The 21917-nt window shown below is 45.5% G+C and overlaps 1 protein-coding gene across 12 annotated transcripts in view; it reads left to right on the top strand.

Moving 5' to 3' along the window:
• Fhod3 (formin homology 2 domain containing 3) overlaps positions 1–21917 on the top strand; it is a 425281-nt gene that overhangs the window by 305282 nt on the left and 98082 nt on the right. For 5 of the 12 annotated variants that reach the window (XM_076554837.1, XM_076554838.1, XM_076554839.1 and 2 more), the window contains 3 exons: positions 11067–11162; positions 13662–14003; positions 19238–19342. The exons of 1 other annotated variant lie outside the window; for it this stretch is intronic. In XM_076554837.1, the coding sequence (XP_076410952.1) occupies positions 11067–11162; positions 13662–14003; positions 19238–19342 (543 nt within the window). The remainder of the gene's footprint in view (positions 1–11066; positions 11163–13661; positions 14004–19237; positions 19343–21917) is intronic. 6 more of the 12 variants (XM_042263675.2, XM_042263676.2, XM_076554843.1 and 3 more) reach the window with 2 other exon arrangements.

Below are 21917 nucleotides of genomic sequence, written 5' to 3' on the forward strand. Positions count from 1 at the left end.
CATCTGTGGAATCCAAATATGTACAGCTGATAGGTGGCACCCAGACTGTAACCCAGGAAAAAATAAAGCAAGGAGATGGAGAAACAATGATAAATCCCTGGGAAAGAAAGTGCTGGATCATCATCTTATGAAATGTTACCAATGAGACTGCCACCCACTTTCCCAGTCAGGGAACCTTTAAAGTGCTCATCTTCATGTGTGGGTGGTTCTCGTGCTGGTGAGCTCTGATGGTGTGAGGCTTTACAAGGAGACCAGTTATGCATGTGTGCGGTAGAGGCAAGGCCTGACTTATGTTCTTGTTTGGTCTTTGATTTGGTTGGTGAAGAGCTGAGCTTGCTTCCCTTTGACCTGTACAGACCTCATGTTTCCTTTAAGACACATCTTCCCTTCCAGGATCCACACACTCACAACCTTTGCTGCTGAGCTTGGATTTCTGAGGTGGTCCATGATGATGTAGACATGGGGACATGTGGTTCCCAACATGTCTTTGGGAGCAGGGCAGGGCTTTCCCAAGAGTTGTTGCATGATTAGATCCAGTCATAGAAGGAGCAATATCAGCTTTGCTTCCTAAGTGCTATGGTCAGGCTGAGCATGGTGGTATATACATGTTCTCCTAGTACTTGAGAAGCAGAAGTAGGAGGATCTCCAAGAGTTTGGGGCCAGCCATCTGGGGCTACATAGCAAGACACTGTAAGAGAGAGGGGACTGGGGGCAGGGGGCAAAGAAAGGCCTCTATGGAGAGATTCTGATGATAATTCTAGACTAATGAAGGATGAGCCTGAAGATAATGTGACAAAGGATAAGTCACTACTGAACACAGGTGATGCTGGTGAAGTGTTGAACAAGGGTTCATGGAGACCTGCAGCCACACTATTACTCCATATGCTCAAGAAGATGGTAGCAATTACAGAAACACCATTCTCATGCTGAAAGCATTTTTTTTTAATTTCAAAATGAAGCCATCATTATGATAGACTTCTCAGAATTGGCATGGGCCATAACTGTGGTCCAGGTATACCTCGTGGTATCATGGATACCCATTGTATCTCTTTGCTTCCTGGTGGATGCAGGGCATTAGTGGAATGAAGAGGGAGAGTGATTGGCAGGAGAGGTGAGTTGGTGGGTTCCTCATGCATGGGAATATAGGCATAAGAGCTGCTAGTATTCGGGGAGGGGGAGAAGGAAGAATAAGTAGCTTCATCCAGTTATTAAAGAAAGCCATTTTCTCCAGCTGGTTATCCTAAGCAGAGATAGCATGTCATAACTGTTACGCTCATGATGCTAGGATTTTCCTCCCTGGGTTTAATCCCAGTTTAATGCAAGGGGACCCTGGGATTGTCCTTAACCTCTGGGTGCACTAACAGGACCTGTTCCAGAGGTTGACCAAGAAAGAGGTGAACTATGTAAACTGTCTTACATAGGCACCCAGCACAGAGGTTAAATAAAGAGTCAGTAAATAGTTGCCGAGTGGTCACAGTAGAACCAAGCCCAGAGCAGGGCTACCCCTGTACCTCGAACCATGTCCTTCAGAGCTCAGGGGTCTTGGGCACCTTTTGGAAGGTGAATAATTTTGATTATCTTGAGAAAACTGCTTCCCAAGGACACAGTGACTCAGTAGGGGCCAGAGGCAATTCAAGGAACTTTGGGAAGACTTGGTTACAGAATCCACATTGCCCCAGAGACATCATTTCATTCCTGAGATCTTTGCTCCTGCCATGCGGTTTGGGTTTTATAAACACGAGATTAAAAGGTGACTAGAGATGAGCTCTCTGGAGGAAGTGGCCAGTCCAGGCCTGCTGCACGCTGGCAGTTCTCCCCTACAGCTCCATGGGCAGGACAGGGCAAGGTGGGGGAGTGGACAGTGTGTCATGGCTGCATGCCACGGGCAGGCCTCCTGAAAGGGAAGCAAATGCTAAGAAGCCATTTTCTTTTGCTGCATTTCTTATATTTATGACCAGTTTTGCAAATTTGCCTTCTCAGTGTGTGGGGGTGGGGTGGGGGTAGGGGGGTAATTTGAATCATGACATCAGAAGAAGAAACTTCTCAATCGCCTCTGACCTAGTATTATTTGTGTTTTAGGACTTGTCCATAGCCATAAGAGCTTTTGTTACCAAGTAGATGAGCAAGACGCCTCCACTGGAGAAACCCAAACTGCCTGCTTTTTCTGAGCAGCCTTGCAGTGACATGCTTTGTAGCAGCACATGTTTTGAGCTTTGCCTTTAGTGACTGACCGAGTTTGGTGAGCTAGGAATATTAGCCCCTTTTATCAGCAGACCCAAATCATATGCATGTGTTACTCTACGCCTATGTTCTCAGCCCACATATGCTTGGTTTTGAAACTATGACCATTACAAAGATCACAGTTTCATAAGAGAGTATGTGACTGAATGTGACAGCAATACACATGGGTGGCTTTGGAAGGGGAGCAGTGAGCTGTGTGACGAGGGCAGGGCAGAAACAAGCATGGGCTCTCAGGGAGAACATGAAGAAGTGTGCAGCGACAGCCATTGCAATATTACCGGGGACAGCAAAGCATCACCGTTATAAGGAGCAGCTACCTATGTATCGTGGGGTCTTGTGTGATGGGGGTAGGCACCAGCTGCAAGAAATGCATGAAATTTCTGCAAGAAATGCATGGCATTGGAAACACCAGCACACTTGCCAGTCATCAGGTGTCTAACATTTGTAGATTATGCTTCACTGGTTTTTGTTTGTTTGAAGCTCGGTCTCAGGTAGGCAAAACTGGCCTTTTGATTCTTGGTTCTTGACTCTTGATTCCTCTGCCTCTCAATTCCCTCCTGGAACAACAAGTGTGCACCACCACACTCAACTTCAGTTCTTCTAGTCCAGTTGTTTGGTCTCTAAATTCACAACGGTATTTCTGATAAAAAGAGGACTTACCTTTTGTTACTAATGTTAGACTCTCTCAAAAAGACTATCAAATCCTATCATTAAATGTTCATGTAAAGCTGCTTTTAGAAAAGAGAATAGCAGGATAGGAGCGGCTCAAGAAAGGATAAGAAAGAATGGGAACGTTATGTTCAGCAGGAGATGGAGAAGAGGGCTTAGTGTGCCTGAGTGTCCTCTAGACACTCTGGAGAGCTGCAGAGGCAAGACTGTAGACCGTGGAGGGAGACAGAGGTGGCAGGAGATGAGCTCATATGGTAAGCAGGTTGGGTCATTCAAGGCCTTGGGACTCATAGCATGAAGTCTGGGGATTATTTGGCAGGTGAGTTCAGCCATGCCAGCCATGCATACTTGAAGCAGTGCCCATCGGCCTGATCGGGATTGGGTTGGAGGTGACGGAGACTAGAAATGGGAGCCCAGGTGGAAGCTATTGAGACAAAACCGCTGGAAAACAGTGGTATCTTGGAACTAGGGCAATGTTTCTGAGCCCTTTAATATCCCATGCTCAAAGCCAACCCTAGGATGCAATTTGCAAAAGCAAGATCTGAGCATCTCTGTTTTCAAACATCTCTCTACGGTGTGAGTCACTGGACTGAGGTGGCCGTTGCTCCTGGACAGTCATGGGGGCTTAAAAGCATAAGTTTGGGAAAGAGTTGGTGGCCTTGTCACTTGATCTCCCATGGAGCTGCTTCAGGACTAAAATGAGCCTAACCCTGTCTGAGTCACAGTGAGATCTATGAGTGTGCAAGATGCAGTGAGACTCAGCACCATGCATTGAGTTCTCTAGTAGGTTTTCATTGCTATGACAGAACGTCTGAGCCAAACCATCTAAGGGAGGAGAGATTTAGGTTCAGGGCTTCAGAGGGTTCTGTCCTTCATGGCCGAGTGTATGCTAGAGCAGAGCAGCTTACCTCATGAATGAACAGGAAGCAATGAGAAGATGTCTTCACTCGTGGGCTTTCTCTTTCCCAGCTTTTGTCCCATCTGAGCCACTAGCCTGTGGAACGGCTCTACCCATGCTCAGAGTGGGGCTTCCCCGTTCAGCTCATTCTCTCTGGAAACACTCTCAACACACACAACCAGAGGTGAGCCTCACCAATTTCTCAAGTATTTCTCATTTAATCAAGCTGAAAGTTGAGATTAAGCATCAAGAGGTCCTTGGATATGTTATCACAAAAACAGTTATCATAGCAAAGAGACTGTATAGCCAAATATGAGTGACCATGGCCCAGGAACATACCTTTAGCTTTCCCCAAATGCTATGTTCCTCCATGAAAGTGGTCGTATGAGATTTTATTAGTTATAGTACCAAGAAATTCCTAAATCAAAATGTTCATTAAATGTATTGGTAGAGAGGTTAAACTCTGTTATGGATTTCAGATGCTATCCGGTGACAAATTAGCTTTGAGGTTGGTAAAATCTTGATTGGTCTGCTAAGAATACATTGTAAAGCTGTGATGGCCATGGGGTGTTAGGTAAGTCCCTGGGGTGGATAGTGCAGAGCTTTCAAAGGGACTGAAACTCATTCAAGATAACTTGGCTCTGGTCTGCAACATTCTACCTGTTCATAACTTTGAAGTTCGCTCACTTGGCCTTGTAGTATCTTTTACAGAGCTGTAACTTCTGTCCCTTTGTATCTGTCTCCTTCCCCCCCCTCTCCTCTTTCCTCCTTTCCCTCTCTTGCCCTCTCCGCCTCTCCCCCTCTCCCCACCCCTCTCTCCTCTATGGAACTTCAATTCATAGGGGATAATCTCTGCAGATAGTTCTGGCTCCTGCTTTGTAAAGAATCTTCCTGTTACCTCCTTTACAGGCAGTTCATTTCTCATGGATATTTCCACCAGCAGATGGACAATCATGGAGAAAGCAACTGCCTGCCCCCCCAGCTCCCGTGGTTGCCACTGGCAATTTTGTGGGCACGACTGGGGATAGAAAACAGAGATGGGGTTGCTGAGAAGAAGCCTGGCTGAAATGCAGCCTTTGGGGTTTATCTCTACACACCAATCTACATGATTACCATATTAAAAGATGATTGTGGAATGTTGAATCAAAGCATGCGAAAGGCCAATTAGTTGTAGAAGCGAACGGGGTCACGAATTGAACAGATCGTACCACACACTGAAGCCCCGAAGCACCTTGGGCTTCCTTGAGGCAGTTATACTTGATAACTGCTTCTAAACACACAATACCCTGTCCTGTTCATATCTAAGAGATGTGATAAGTTCACACCTCCTAAATACACTCATCATTGGTGGAAAACTCGAGACAATAGAAAGCATAGGAGAATACCATTAGAGAGGCTGCCTATCCTTACCCATAATGCTTTGAGAATGCATGGTGAGATGCCTTAGGCATCTGACCCAAGCTTAAGCATGAAGCTCACTTCAGTTTTGTGTCTACTGTGTACACCTAGTGTTAAGACAGTTTTAGTACCTATGTTCTGATGGAAATCTATCACGTGACATCAGGTTTGGGGTTTCCCCTTAGAAGGAGTTGCCAGTGCTCAGAAAGTTTCAGGTTTTGAGGGTTTCAGAGTTTACACTTGCAGGTGAGATGCTCAACCTGTGTTTGACTTAAAAGCAAGCTTGTCTAGAGAAGGTATATGTCAGATGCATGATTGGTAGAAAGAGGCATTGTGGACAAGTGTTTCATTCCCTCAGTGACACGGGCCAGCAATGGAGGCTCCCATATGGCTGGGACATGTTCTTTTAGGTGTGATAGGAGAGAAAGCCCTGGGTGGACCAAGGATTTAGATAGATTGAAGCCATACCTGAGGCAGGTCCTCGGAGGCTAGCAACCTGGGACTCTGCTTGCTGCCTTCTAGAAGTGTTTAGAACACTGCAATCTACCTCCTTTGGGTTGGTTTCTTAGACTCTTCAGGTACGTTTGAAACAATGGATTAGCAACTGTGGCTAGGAGAAATTATTTACATAAAATCAAGGTATCTGCTAAAGGAAAGAGGCTCCTGCCTGTTGCTCTCACTGGATTCATCTGTTTACACCTGAGCAGATCTGCAGCCCCAGCTGCTAATTGTGTTTCTTCCTACTGATGTTTACACTATGCAGATTGAATTTAGCCAGATTACAAGACCCTATTTTTCCCCCCACAGGAATGTGCTGGAATCATTAGTGTTTGACTCTAATCAAAATAGCAAACTAAAGGCTTTTGCCTCGAGATGCCAGTCAGTCCGCCAGCTTCTTGGGTCTGTTGGGGTTCCTGAGCTGTGCTCCATGCTCCTCCTGAGTGGTGCATGTTGCAGGGACAATAAATACTTTCCTGTCTAACTTTGGGTTGTCACCATGGAAACGTTAGCGCAGCAGCTGGACTCTGTCAGATGTCTTTCATCCACTTGGCTGGTATAGCTCTTTTGAGGGAACTTTTGTTTCATTTGGCAGATGGCAAAACTTTATTTCTAAATTACATCACCGCTGCACTTGGTCAGATATTTGTCGTAACTGATTAAGAACACTAATTGAAAATCTTCAGGCTTGGGCCCCGGGTATCCTAGAAACAACCTTGATGTTAACAGAAAGCATGAGTCACAGACAGACTGAGGGGAAACTACAGTTTAAGCATTTGCTAATGCAGAGCCATGAGAACCATGCCCGAGGGGGCACTTTCTGTCTTAAGCTCAGCAAAGTATTTCAGTGAAATGTTTTTCATCTAATTATGATATAAGATGTCCCAATTGTATGGAACTAGAACAGTCGTCATCCTTGGTTCATGAGGTTTTGTTGTCACAGGTTTTGGCCTGTGGTTTTAGTCTGGTTTATTTTATATAGTATTTATTAACATAAAAAACCTTGGTAAAACTGACCTTCCTAGAAAACTGACAGAGGAGTATCCCACCTTTTGGCATTGTGGCATGGCATTATCATCTGCAAGTGTGGTGGACCATGTACCTACATCTGGGGGATGCATTCAGCCTGCCAGCTGCATTTGGACTCACTTGATGCTGACATCAATCTGCGCGCCCATTGCCCTAGAATCCTTAGGCCTGGGGTGACAGGCTTAAATATGCATTTGCCATTGTCCTTTGGGTTGTTCTGTTTTACATAATTATGATGAACTATGACAGACGTGGAACTAAGCAATGTATTACTCAAATTTGCTTTTTTTAAATTGATAAACATGTATGTCCTGCTGTGTGCCACTCTGCTGGCCTGTTTTCCTCCGTGTACATCACGCTTCTGAGGGGCTCTGTGTTATTGTGGGAACCTGTTCCTTGTTTATTTTCCATACATGGACTTTGTCATAGTACACTCATTCTTTTTTGTCTTGGTGGACATTTTGGTCACTTCCAGTTTGGGACAGTTAAACCCAGTGCTCCTGAAAACATTCTTGGGTTCTTTCTTGTGTCCAAAAACTTGAGGACCCTGAGGGAAGGGAACTTGGGCACTGTGGACATCTTGGACCTAATGTTCCTTGTTGGGGACTATCGTTTACTTCTGCCCACTAGATGCCCGTATCTCCCCATCCACACAGGTGGGACAAAGTGTGCTTTGGGTTGGGAGGGGTCATCTTGGTTCAGCATGTCTCCCTGAGGGTACAGAGGTGTAGACTCTGGGTAAGGACATAAACGTGTTTACAGGAGTGCTCTAACTACAATGTTAAAGTGCTTAGCCCCCTCCCCTTCCCGTCAGCAGTACAGAGCAGGGAGGCGGCCTATGTTCTCTTCTGCATGTAGTGTGTCAGACAACCTTGCATGGTAGAAATGAAATGGTGTCGCACTGTGGTGTTAATGTAGCTCCCCAACTTAGAGGTGAAAACAGAATGTTATAGGAGTTTACCAGCCGTGACAGTTTCGCCCACTTTCACAGTTATACTTTGTACCTTAGGTGTGTAGTTAATATGCCTTTTCCTTTAGTTGACATACCGAATGAGAGGGTTCCCTATGCCATTTTCACACATGCACACCTGGTATGTATCTTCCTAAATGAGTTCGTCTGCTTTTGTTCACCTTTGTTCCGAAAGTGTGCACTGTGCTTCTGAAACAGCTTGGCCACATTCATTTATCCTCTCTGTTTGTGCTTTTGGAATCTAAGAGACATGCCATTACCCTGAGATACAAATTTGGGAAAGTTAAATTGACTATGGTGGAAACTATGTCCTGCAGAACTGAACAGGCTGTGGGCCTCTGGCTTTTCCAACATGGGTGGGGGTGAAGTAGACACAAATCTGGGGGTATTTTTTTGTGTAAAGGAAATTACGTATCAATTCATAGCAAGCTTGTGCCTGTGAGTAATCCCTCATCAATTGAAATCAAGCAAAATCAAGTTGTGTGTGGTGGCTCACCGTCAAAATCCCAGTACCTGGGAAGCTGAGGGTGGATGATTGTCATGAGTTCAAGACCATCCTGGAATACAGACTGAGAGTGACCTTGTTTTAAAGCAAAACCCAAGAAATGAAGCATTTGAAAGCTAGAGGCCAAACATCCAGAATTCCTCAGTAAAATAGGATCAACCATAAACAGTCATGCTTTAGGAGAAAAGCCAGCTTGGAAAAAGCTAAGTGATCTGGATCACTTCTTCAGCCTTTAATATTATTAGCATGGAAATCATTTGGTTTGCTTATTTTATCATAGGCATAATAAAACTAAATCAAATCAGCATAGGTAGTCCAAGGCCATGGGGGACATGTTTTCCTTCTCTACCCTGTGACATCATGGGACAAGGCCAGTGCTTCTCCCATAGAAGTGGGCCTCCCAGTGTGTCAGTGTGCCGCCTGCCTTTTGTCCTGCCTGCCACTGTGATTGTAAGGCTACATCACTCATGTGCTGTGTGATGGTTGGTCGTGGGATTTAAGGAGGCAGCATGGCATTTATGTCAGGGTAGTCATCTTCATATGCCAGGGAAAGAAGAGTCAAAGGGCAGAGCCAACAATGACGGGAGCTTGCTGCTGCCAGTAGGGGAGCATGCCTTGTGGTGTGGTGTGCCTCCTCCCTCTGGGAAGCTGACCGCTCTGAGTCTTCATCAGTAGTGAGGTGAGAGTTTTCCTCAGAGGGCCAGGAGGAAGAGGGGAAGAGAGGCGTAGGAAAAGGAAGAGGAGATGATGATGAGGATGGTGTTGATGGCCCGTGATGCTGATGGCAAGGATGGCAGGTAGTTCTCACCTCTTTACTGTACCTCAAAACTTGTCAATGTGTTTTCTGTGGACAGCACCGCTCTCTCAGGAGGCCGTTACTATCACTACATACAGGAACATGGACACTGAGGCCCACAGCTGGCATTGCTCAGAAGTGGTAGGGGCAGAGAGCAAGGGTAGGCAGCCTGGCTTCAGAACCTCCCTGCCTCTGCCTGTGAGTGTGTGTGGGATCAGGTTATTTTGGAGGGGAGGCTCAGTTGTGACAAAGCTCATGGATGGGCAAGACGGATGGAATTCAGGGTAGACCAGAAGTCACAGCTCCAGCAAACTCTCGATCAGGCTGAGGGATGATGACCTCTAGCTAGTGATTGTGGATAGTGAGCCTGGTGCAGTGGGAGCTGGGGAAGGAGAAGAAGCACCACTGGTGACTCGTGGAGTGTGAGCACAGTCTGTGTGAGCTTGGCAGGGCAGATGGGCTGTGGTAGTTCGGGCCTTTGGCACTGCAGGACGGCTGCTGCCCTGCTGCCCACTGGTCTCTGTCTTTGTGATAGAGGCACCCAACACAGGCCCTGAGACACATCCCCATGAATGTGACTGTGTCGGTCCTGATCTTTCTTCCTGCCATGTCTGATCAGTCACAAACATCAGGCAAGACAAAAGGCAGGCAGCACATTGACACGCTGGGAGGCCAACTTCTATGGGAAGTTCATGGAGTGCAAGGTCGGCTTAATGGTTTAAAAATAGCAGTCTTTGCAGTTTGTTGCATTTTTCCAGGAAAAAGGGGGGAAAATCATATTATCATCTTAACAAATGAATGAAAATTATTTGACAGACAAAGCCTTGATATAAGAAAAAGAAAAAAAACACATAAAATATAAAAAGCACTAACCACCAAAAATAAACAGGATCTTACTAAGAATTTTGTTCATAAAAAGACCTCATAAAGTAAGCTCAAAAACAATACACAGGGGAGAGGGTTTACAAGACATAAATGTCAAAGGAACTTATTATAATTACAATCATAATTCCAAATTGTGTGAAAAAGTTCAAAGAGAAAAGGGAGCTTTTCACGCCACTGCAGATGAGGACGTAGAAAGTATGGTGGGGACCAGGGCCTGGGCTCCACAGTCACCTTCCGACACCACCTCTCCTGATCCACCTACTAAGCAAGCCTGGCTTCCCCCGATGGCATCCTCCACTGGAGAACAAGAACTCAAACCAGGGGCTGGTGGAGCCCATTTTAGATCGGCAGCAACTTCCATCAGCGAGAGTTGTTGGATACAGGTGTTAAAGTCATCCGAGGACTGCTTTCTTCTCTCCTCGCCTTTGCTCTTCTGTGTGTATTTTGATGGGGTTGTTTTGTTTGAGACAGCATCTGAATACATAGCTCTAGCTGGCTGGGAACTCACTATATGGACCAGATTAGCCTTGAACTTGTCTTGCCTCTTGAGTGCTGGGATAACAGGCATGTGCCACCATGCCCAGCAATTGGATGTTCCTTGTCACACAGAAGTTACAGGTTGCTCCAGACTCATAATATCCCCATAGTGAGTCAGTTCCTGAAAAGACTGAGAGAGATCCCAGAGATGATGTTGAACATGTCCTTGAAGTAGGGGATGAGTCTGGTTCCCAGAAACACTCACTGAAATGGAGGGAGTATCCTTCCAGAACTGTGTGCCACCATAGAGGTTAGTCAACACTGGATTGGTCAGCCCCTCAGTGATGCAAGCTCTGTGGCTGCAGCAGGAGCTAGCATCTCCAAGCACATTGACCAGGCGATTCAGTGAAGTGTGGGGTAAGCCACACAGAAGGTCCCCCCAAGGTGGGAAGCTCTGAATCGTATGTGGAGGGTTCAGGGTAATGGCATTCAATCGTGATGACAGAGAAGTTCTCTTCTGGGTTTCGTCATCTCCTCCCCACACTGAGGGTCCCTTAGAACCACCTGGACTATCCTGCTGGACTATGGCCTTCTCCTTTCGCCCAGCTGGCTTTCTGTGCTTTGGTGTCCTGTTTGTGATGCCCATCTTGCTTTTCCATCTTGTTTCTGTGTGTTTCTTTTTTTCCTGGTCTTGTCTCAGGGATGAGGAGGAGGAGGAAGAAGAAGAACAGCCAATCACGGAGCCCAATTCAGAGGAGGAGGGAGAGGACAATGCCCAGTGTCAGGGCAAGGACAGGTACTGAGGGCTGGGCCCACCTAGGCTCAGACGAAAAGCCAGACTCCTTCCTCACAGACCATTTGCTATCACTGCTTCTTCACGATCCTCTGTCCTTTGCCAGCTCACAAGGGCAACCCCTCACGTCCCTGTGCACACGCCACAGAACTGGAGAAATAGCCTGCACTCTGCACTCAAATACAGCCTGTGTGGCCATGGCCACTATTTATAGGGGGGAGAAAAAAGCACACCATTGGTTTCCTAAACACCCTTTCCTCCATCACCAAGGTATTTGCTTGACCACATTGATGGTGATTACAAAAACTTATTTGCACTTAGGAGGTTTAAGATCTTTCCAGGACGGACCACAGTTAGACTTCTGCATGTTCCCCTTCCCTAATTTTGCTAGTTCAATATCAATTAATATGTAACTGCTTTGTTAATTATTCAAATACTGTTTTATACAAGTGGCAGGGAATAATGTTCATTCTATATAGCACAGAAAACGTACCCAGTATTTGTGTTTATACCCAGGACACCTAACATAGGCTTATAGCCTTTCAGAGAGTTTGTTGTCGTCCATTTGCCTCAGTAAAGTCCATTCTGTCCCTGCTCAGTGTACCCCAAAGAGAAAAGGGAAGGTTCAGAACATGGGCACAGGAGAGCCAGCAGGGCACAGTAAACCCCTCCCAGATGCCTTATGAATATCTTAAATTTTATAGATATTTCTCTCAAATCATCATTTTATAAAGCAAGAATGCCCACGAGTAACTTCATCTTCCACTATTCTAAATGGTTTCATACTTGAATAATTCTCTTCACTTATTTGTCACTATAAATTAATGTTTTTACTCAGGGACATATTAAGTTAGAGTGAAATGTTTCTCTTGCCAACTTTCAGGTTCCGGGTTACTTAGCAAAACCCTTCACCTGTCTTGTTCTCCATCTACATAATAGCATCACTGAATACTAAGCCACCCTCCTGTTACTAAGTACGATAGAATCTTCTGGAAACTGACAAAATGGTGGTTTCCTTTGCCTTCCCCTTTGGGAAGGCCTGCAGGGAAGCCAGCTGGCACAGAGGAAAGCCATGAACTAATGATGGAGAACTAGTCACACATTTTGGAATAAGAGAGGAAGGAGGATCAGCAGGAAACAGTCCTGCCCCACGACAGGCCAGACTTGTGGGTAGGGATGGGTCATTTGGGGACCTGGAAAGGGGATAAGTTTGACAATCCCACCTTAGCATGAAAATGAGCCACAGGGAATTATGCAGACTCTGTAAGTACACTGGAATGACTTTGGATGTGTTCAACAGTGCATGTTCTGTCCCAGAAACCTTGAACCCCAAGGTTCAGTATCTGCAGAATAGGTGGGGGGATCTCGTTGGGAAGGATGTCCTTCAGGGCCACCCCTGTTCCCTGTGCAAACAGGTGGAGGACTCTGCATTTGACCCCAGAAAGGAAGCAGTTTACCTTCTATTCCCCAGCCTGTATGGCTGTCAATCACACTGTCTGGGAGACGGGACTATAGTTTTGAAACATGAAATTTTACGTAGGTTCTCATATTATAAATGTGTTAACATATTCAAATGTCTAACTCCAGTCCTCCAGATGGATTTTTTTTTAACTTTAAAAATTATTTTGGGGCTGGAGAGATGGCTCAGAGGTTACGAGTTAAGAGTTAAGACTTCTTCCAGAGGTCCTGAGTTCAATTCCCAGCAACCACATGGTGGCTCACAACCATCCATAATGAGGTCTGGCGCCCTCTTCTGTATACATAGTAAATAAATAAATAAACAAACAAACAAACACTGCATCTATTTCAGGCAGCCACATAACAATTTTGTATATCTTACACCATGACACAATCAAGTTACTAAGTATATATACCATTCCCTGTGATGGGCCTGTCTGGGCATGGCAGCATGTCACTGTAGCTATAGGCCTGACTGGAGGCGCCCAGTTGTTGAAAGTTTAGTGCTAGGCCCTGGAAAGAGAAGCAGCAGATCCCGTCTTCCTCATGTCGTCGTCTCTCTTTGGTGTGGTACAGTCCTTGTTTTCCCTTTTCTCACATCTACATCTGCACTGGAAAGAGCTCTGGAAGCTCCTCCTAAAGCACATGCTTTTCAGCAGGAGGACGGATCTTCTGTGACTAAAACAAAGAGATAAGGTTTAAATTGTGAAATTTCAGGTGCCCGTCAGTGTACCCTGAAGAGAAATGGGGGGTGCCCACAGTGGGCACAGAAGAGCCTGCAGGGCACAGTAAACCCCTCCCAAAGCCTCTGTCTGCCCAGAGGCACATTGTCTAGGAGATGCCCCCTTGCTCTCTGAATATCTATCCCCTCAGGTGGCCAGGCGTGACTGGGCACACGGACACTTCTGCTGGTGGACTCTGCCTGTGTCTCAAGACCGCATAGTGAGGTTCCATGAATCCTCCTCTTTCTCCTAACCTTTGCTCCCTCTCTCTCAAATCTCTGTTCCCCTTTCTTCTCTCCACCTGGCCTTTCTGGGCCAACAGCGAGGCCAGCTCTGCCTCCAGGCACAGCTCCCCCGGGAAGGATGCTGCTCCGGACAGTTCTGCACTCCCCACTACCTCGCAGGGAAGGCGGCCTCCAGCCAGCCCAGCAGCGCGGCCCCCTGGGCTCGGTGGAACCTCTGGGTCTGAGACCAGCCGGCCTGCTCTCTTGCCAGCTCCCAGCCCCGGCTTGGCTCCTCGGCCCTCCACTGCCCCAAGGGCATCTCCGACCATAGACAAGCTGCCCTACGTGCCCCACAGCCCGTTCCACCTCTTCTCCTATGACTTCGAAGATTCGCCCCTCCTCACCAAGGACAAGGGAGGAGACTCCCAGACAGAAAACAGGTAGATGGGCCCGCGGTGAGGCCTGTGTGTGATTAACCCAGGGAGGAGGACACAATTGATTGCCCGTGTCCCATGCTTGGCTTTCGCTGTGTCGTCTGGAGTCACTCGGATGTAGAGCCACTGTGGCTAAACTAACCCTCTAACCACTGACTTAGTGGGGAGAGTGAGATGAAAAAGACAGCGGTCACCTGTGTGAACTAAGGAAAGCTTTGGTTTTAACGTAACTACTACTAATGGCTTTTAGAACTACAGTCTGGCAGGATCTGCGTGTCCACCCCATCATCTAGCATGATCTTTCGGGCCTGCAAGGTGAGGCGAGGGCTGTGCCCTCTGCCTGCAGCCTGGCCGCCCGGTGTGTGGACCTTTCCTTCCACATCTCCCTCAGCCCCTCCCACTGAGGTGCTGCTCCAGAGTCTAACTTCCGGTCTTTCTCTTCTAATAGGTGGGCACCCTGCCTGCACTTCCTTTATCTCTCCTGTAACTCCTCGCTTTGTTTCCTGATTCACGCTCTTGTGTTTTCTAAGGCTGCTAATGTCACAGAATAGAGACTTAAGATGCTCACATTATCTAATTATGAACCTTCAAGTATGGTAATACGAAATTGTCTTAGTGGTGGATTGGAGGGAGCTATGCAAAGCCGGACTCCACAGGGGATGTTTAACTATCCTTTGCCTGCCATGTAACTAATCTGCCTTTGCTGTCAGGAGTGCTGCTGGAGTGAAGAGTGGGCGATGTTTGTATATGTTTTCACTTTCCTAATGGCTGTATTCTATTTTTAAAATTTCTTTTATTACATTTATTTATTGGGTGGGGCATGTGTGGAAGGTCAAAGGGCAACTTGTGGGCATCGGTTCTCCTTCCTGTCAGTCCTGGGGATCAGACTCAGGTCATCAGGCTTGGCAACATGGGCCTTTATCCATTGAACCATCCCATGAGCTCCAAATAATTGCCTTTGAAGTGGTAAACCAGACAGGTAAAATTCACTCTAATAATATACTTCATTTAATGTAATATATCTAAAATCTTGTATTTCCACAATCCGTAACCACAGTCATTGGTTATTATAATACTCTCCCCCTTAGAATAATAATAAGAGAGCAAACTTTGCGAAGTACTTACCATGGGCCAGGCTATTTCCCATGAAGCTGGAACTTCCAAGTATCACATAGTCCTTAAGAAACAGGTTTCTATCACTAGCTCCTACTTACGGTAAGGAACCTGAACCTGAGAGACTGAGTAACTTGGCCTGAGTCAACCTGTTAGCGCATGGAGAGGTGATTTCGGTACCAGAAAGCCTGTCCCAGAGTCAGGTTCTCCTCTATGAGTTGTCCCTCTGTGGCTCCATGTTGCAAGCTTCTGGACTTGCAACACCTCTGTCAGGAGTCTTCAGACAGAGCCTTGTCAGCAAGGGTCTAGTGTTCACCAGAGCCTATAATGTGCGGACCTCCAAGCCTCAGTAACAGACAAGAATTTGTTCCAAATAAAGCCTTAGACAGTTTAACCAAGAGGTAGCTCTTCCCACCATGAAGTGACCAGTCTTCCAGGGTAATTAGACCTCCCATTTGAAAACTAAAGGATTAATCTAACCCTTTGGGTTACGTACAATCTAAAAGAATCTAAGCCGGGCGGTGGTGGCGCACGCCTTTAATCCCAGCACTCGGGAGGCAGAGGCAGGCGGATCTCTGTGAGTTCGAGGCCAGCCTGGACTACCAAGTGAGTTCTAGGAAAGGCGCAAAGCTACACAGAGAAACCCTGTCTCGAAAAACCAAAAAAAAAAAAAAAAAGAATCTTAAAATGTCCCTTTCACTGGCACCTTTAAGGTTTATCACCATCTTAGGGTTTCTCTTGCTGTGATGAGACACCATGGCCACAGCAACTCTTATAAAGGAGAACATTTAATTGGGCTGGCTTACAGTTCAGAGGTTTAGTTCGCTATCATCATGGTGGGACATGGCACGTGCAGACAGACATGGTGCTTGAGAAGGAGCTGAGAGTTCTACATCTTGATCCACAGGCAACAGGAAGTGAACTGTGATATCAGGCACAGCTTGAGCATAGGAGACCTCAAAGGCCACCCCCACAGTGACACACTTCCTCCACCAAGGCCGCACCTCTAATGGTACCACTCCCTTTGGGGGCCATTTTCTTTCAAACCATCACAGCCAGACACACAAGGATTTAGCCTGCTGGCGGGAGTTTCTTCTCCTTTCTAAAAGTGGGAGGCCATGGTGGGAGGAGAGGCTGGTTGGAGAAGGAGGCCATTAGATCAGCTCAGGTGGAGCTAGCTAAAGGAGAAGTCATACTTAGAACATAGTTGAGACCTATTTCTTCTTGCTCAGAACTCTGGGTTCCCTATAGGTCCCGCCCAAGTTCCAAATCCTGACATTGTTGTGGTCTTGCATACAGTTTTTACCCAGTGAGTCCAGCCTTCTGCCTTCCCAGAGGGTATCTATATGCAAGTTAAGAGCTAGCTGGCTTGGCCTGGAAGATGTTACTGGCAACCTCAGCTTTCCCAGCAAGGGATCAGCCTGCTATGGTGATTCTGTACTTCCTAGGGATGATGTTAGCACCTGAAGATTCTTTTCTGGGTCCTTGGTTCTTCATTAGTACATATAGTCCTTGGGAATGAGAATAACAGGAACCTGTACATTACTCAGCTTACTGTGTTTTGTGTCGTAAAACACAAGCACATGCTTGTAAGTGAAGATTGCCTTAGTTTAACTAAGCGAAGCTGGTCATTTGTCCAATAGGACTCTCAATATTGCTGGTGGGGATTGACTTTCTGATGTCCAGTTGCTGTGTTTGTTGTGGGTCTGTATGGCCACAGATCTGGCTATTCAGTAGCTGACTGCAATTGCATAGGGTTGTAATAGAGACCAACCCATTAGTCATTATAATGAACCCTCCTTCCTCACACACAAAAAATGCTGAATAGTGAATTATGATCCAGTAAGTTTGGCTGAAATTGAGAAGCAAAATTGGGCAGGCTCTGAGGCATTTGAATTAATTACTTGGCCATTAGGAAAACCAAAGGAGGGGAAAACACATTGTACATGGTTTATTTCCATCACGTCATTTAAACATAATTTCAGCAACCTGATCCTGTGAAAACATTCAGCAGGACGTCCACATGCAGTTGGAGGGTGAGTTCCAGTGGCAAGGGTAACGAGCCAGTGTCCAGGCAGCTGGTGGACAGCCAAGCTGGGAGCCTGTGTGGTGGCAGCATCCGGCTCTGCTTGGCTCTAGTCATCCTGTTTCCGCCTCCCCTTTCTGTGGCATCAATTAATGCCCGGTCCTCAACTTTATTCTTTGCTGTTCTGCCTTCTCCATGGACTATGGTTTGTGAATCCTTCTGAAAAATTAAACCAGCGCTGACCTGGAGAAGCAATTAATCTACTAGACATGTAAAATGCAAATTTTTAAAGACGAGAGAAAATCCTGCAATCCCAGCTACTCCAGAGAATCATAGGTTCAAGGCCAGTTTGGGCTCTACATGAGTTCAAGGCCAGCCTGGGAAACTTAGGAAGACCTTGTCTCAAAATAAGAAATGAAAAGAGGTCTAAGGAGACAGCTTAGTGTTATTATTCACCTAACATTTGTAAAGCCCCAGGTTCAATCTCAGTGTGACCTGAGAGGGTTTTGGGGAGGAAGAAGAAGGGGAGGAGAAGAAGGGGGAGCAAGTCCCCGGAAACCAGAACCGTGAAAATGACACAGTAATAGAAAAGGACGCTGGCCAGCACTGTGGCCTGAGTCTTTATGGGGAGGGCCCGTTTCTGAGTCCACGCCTGACATGTGATAACACACAGATTGATGAAGCAGTGGCCAAGCTGCCAGAGTTAGAAGCACAGAATTAGAGTGGTGGAATATGAATATTTTCTCTTGTAGTAATCTATTATTAAAACTTGAAACTTTGTACCCATCTCCCACTTTTTAAAAGTAGATATCTCATGAACATACTTTTTTAATTGATTTTTTTCTTTATAGACTATTTTTACACAATGTGATAATTATATTATGTCTTGGTGTTTCCATCCAGCCCGTTTATCAACATTTCCCATGATGCCAGTTTTAAAAATTGGTCAGCTTTTATGGTTGCAGAATCAGTGAACCATCAATGAATAAGAATCCATGCTTCCTTGGCTTTCTCGTACTTGGTTGAGCTACCTCCACTAGCTAAATAATGCGCCATTGAGCATTTTCATATGTGCTATTTTCCCATGTAAACATTAGGAGCGATAAAGTGGTTTTCTGGCGCTAACATCTCGTGGGACATCCCTAAAGTCTATCGCTTCTCAGAAGCAGCAGTCTCTGTTGATGGGAGTTCAGCTCACATTTATCATGTCCATAAAGATCTTTGTGTGTGTTCATGGTGACCCCAGGGTTCCACACGTTCTAATACAGTGTCCCTAAACAGTTTGAGGAATGAGTTGGCCTCACCTGTGACAAGATGTATAGGGTAGAAGCCACTTTACATGAACGCCAGCTCTATATGAGGCTTCAGATGGGTGATTTGGTTCCTGGGAGCCACCCTCAGTGATGACAGCTGCATAGGAGGAATGTTCCTGCAAACAGGAGGCTGCAGATTTCTACACATCCTGACATCTGTTTAATAGAGGTGGCTGGGAAAAGATCAAAGTTCATTGTATTATAACCACTGCAGGTTTTAGTCAGATTGTTGGATGAAACCATAGATGCCTTCATCTCTAAGCAGTAGGCTAGTCCAGAGGCCTGGAGATAGACACACCATGGGATTATAGGAAAAGAACGTGATGGGTTCAGAATGACCTGCGGCAGAATGTGCAATAATAGATGTTTCTTTAGCAGGCAGATGTTATGTCCATAGGTCTCTGATGGTATTTTAATTGCACCATCACAAGTAGCAAGAAAGATCATCATAGTTCAGATGAGCACAGTTTGGGTTCTTGATTTATGTTCACAATTAATTTTATAAAATAATAGGAGATGTGATGATTCTTCTGAATCCCTTTGTTATGAATCCTCCCACCCAGTGGGTTTTGAAGTTTAAGGAACCTCTTTAATGAAGACTTATCAAAATGCAGTACTTAGTAAATCTCTGTAGCTTTAAATAATCACTATTTGCAGTAGAATCTTGAGAAATATTTTTCTTGCAAAAAGCTAGATGGTTTGCTAAATTTTATTTATATTTATTATTCACTTCTTCTTCCTCCCTCCCCCCCCCCCTCATCTCCAATCTAAACCTCTATGCTTTTTAGATACAGCAACTTCAGCAACAACTCTTTCCACTCCTCTGGACCCTCATCTGGACCTAGTGTATCCCCATCATCTGCGTCATCCTTCTCGTCCCCACAGGAGGCCAGGTGAGTCTAGGGCATGGGGTTATCTCCCTTTGCTCAAGTGCAAAAACCAGCTACATGGAGTGGTGAGAGGAGGTGGGTGGTGCTCATGTGTGCCTGTAATCTTAGCACTTGGTAGGTTAAGACAGGAGAAATCAGGAGTTCAAAGTCACATTCAGCTATATAGTGAAATTGAGGACAGCCTGAACTACTCAAAACCATATCTCAAAATAAAGAAACAGCCAGAAATGGTGGCACATGTCTTTAATTTCAGCACAGGATGCAGAAGCAGGCCAGTCTCTGTGAGTTTGAGGCAAACCTGGTCTATAGAGCAAGTTCAAGACAGCCAGGGCTATACAGAGAAGCCCTGTCTCAAAACAACAACAACAAAACCAAATGAATAAATAATAAAAATAAAGAAACAAAGACTGGTTAAAGTATGTGAGTAAAAGGCATATTCTGAAGAATTTTCCTTTAGAAGATCAGTTTCTCTGTCATCCACACTACTTACTAAGCAGGGATTTCATTTGAGATGATGTTTTTATTATCCTGCCACCTCCTGTATACTTCCTATAGATATTATAAACATTTCTTCTGGGACTGGAGAGATGGTTCAGCCATTAAGATCGCTGGCTTCTCTTCCAAAAGACCTGGGTTTCATTCCCAGCATCCACATGGTGACCCACAACGGTCTGCAACACCAGTCCCAGGGGATCCAACACCCTCTTCTGCCCTCTGTGGGCACCAAGCATGTGTGTGGTACACATACATGCACACAGGCAAAACTCTCATACACATAAAAAATAAAAGCAAAAAATAAAGTATAAACATTTCCTCTAAAATATATAAGTATAGATGTCTTGATTTGCCCTTTAAGGATGGTTCTAGAGATCACATGAGCTCTGCAATTTGTCAGAGACATTGTTTTTACCGTTGAATGACTAAACCTATGTAGATCAGAAGGAAGTGAGCCCATTGAAGTGCTATGTAATTAGTCTAAGACCTACCAAAAGAGAAAACAAGTGTATGGGTGCGTGGAAGGAATTTAACTTGGCAAGTGCATTAGACCACCAGAAACTTGCTGATTATTACTCCTGGAAGCCAGTGATTATGCAAGGATGTGTTTACAAGGGAAAGGTAAGACCTGTAATTTTAGAACAATTAAAAGCAGTTACCCTTAATGGATAGAGTGCAGGAGCTAGAGAAGAGAAGAAGGCTTTTTAGATTTCCAGCTCACTTGCTGGGAAGCTACTTACCCCCTGAGGGTAAAATGCCGATTGCACCAACTCTTTCCCTTAGAGGGTGATTTTGGTGAGGAAAGAACATTGACCACACAGGAGTACTGCAGGAAGCCCATTGTCTGGAGCCAGCAGAGAGGGCAGGGAACGGATGGTGGCACATCACCGCAATCTAGACATGACAGACTGCAGAGCTCATTTGCCTCAATCATTTTTTTAATGAGACCTGTATTTCACATTCAGATTCTCTTTTGTGTGTGTGGAAGTGTTTTACTGAGCATCTCTGGGGCTAGGAGGTGTCTTAGTTAAGGTTCTTATTGCTGTGAAGAGACATCATAACCATGGCAACTCATAAAGAAACCATTTAATTGGGGTGGCTTGCTTACAGTTTCAGAGGTTTGGTCCATTATCATGACAGGGAGAGTGGAAGTAGACAGGCAGATGTGGTGCTGGAGCTGAGAATGCTACATCTTGCAGGCAACAGGAAGTCAACTGACTGTCACACTGTGAGAAGCTTGATCAAAAGAGACCTCAAGGTCCACCCCCACAGTGACATACTTCCTCCAACAAGGCCATACCTTCTAATAGTGCCACTCCATTTGGGGGCCATTTTCTTTCAAACCACCACAAGAGGTTTGGCTGGGGTGTGGAACAAACAAAATTTTACAGTTACAGGGAGAAGAGGTGCCCAGTGGAGTTTGCCTCTCAGGGGTATCCAACTCATGGCTCAGGATAGAAGGATAGCTATGAACATAGCCCAACACAAAATTGTAAACTTATTTAATAACTTAAGAGATATTTGTGGGTGTATGTGCACGTGTGTGTGTGTGTGTGTGTGTGTGTGTGTGTGAGAGAGAGAGAGAGTGAGAGAGAGAGAGAGAGAGAGAGAGAGAGAGAGAGAGAGAGAGAGAGAGAGAGAGGAGAGGTGGGTATGTGTGTGTGCTGTAACAACTTTTTCTTGAGCATGACTTTTGTAGGTGACAACCTTGTGTTACAATATCATGCAAAATAAATGCATGTATTCTCTCAGCCCATAGAATAAGGATCAGATACTCCTGTCACACAACACTAATGAATCCATATCAAACTCTTAGATTTGACAGCCAAGAATGATCCTGAATTGGGGATACTTAGGCAAAGTTGGGACTTGGTGATAGAGAAATCAGTTAAAGATACTGTCTTTAGCATAGGTTCTAGTCCCCTTGGGAGTAGGTGAGGTTACTTGTGATCTTGGGGCAGTTACCATGGAGATAATCCTTGTCGTATCAAATTCAGGATTAGGGTGCACAGTGAGGAATATTGGAGTACGCCTGGAATTGCAAGTATCATGTTTGCTTGGTGTCTTAGTTAGAGTTTGTATT

The sequence above is a fragment of the Peromyscus maniculatus genome, chromosome 19 (genome assembly GCF_049852395.1).
Source record: "Peromyscus maniculatus bairdii isolate BWxNUB_F1_BW_parent chromosome 19, HU_Pman_BW_mat_3.1, whole genome shotgun sequence".
In the NCBI taxonomy this organism is placed as follows: Eukaryota; Metazoa; Chordata; class Mammalia; order Rodentia; family Cricetidae; genus Peromyscus; species Peromyscus maniculatus.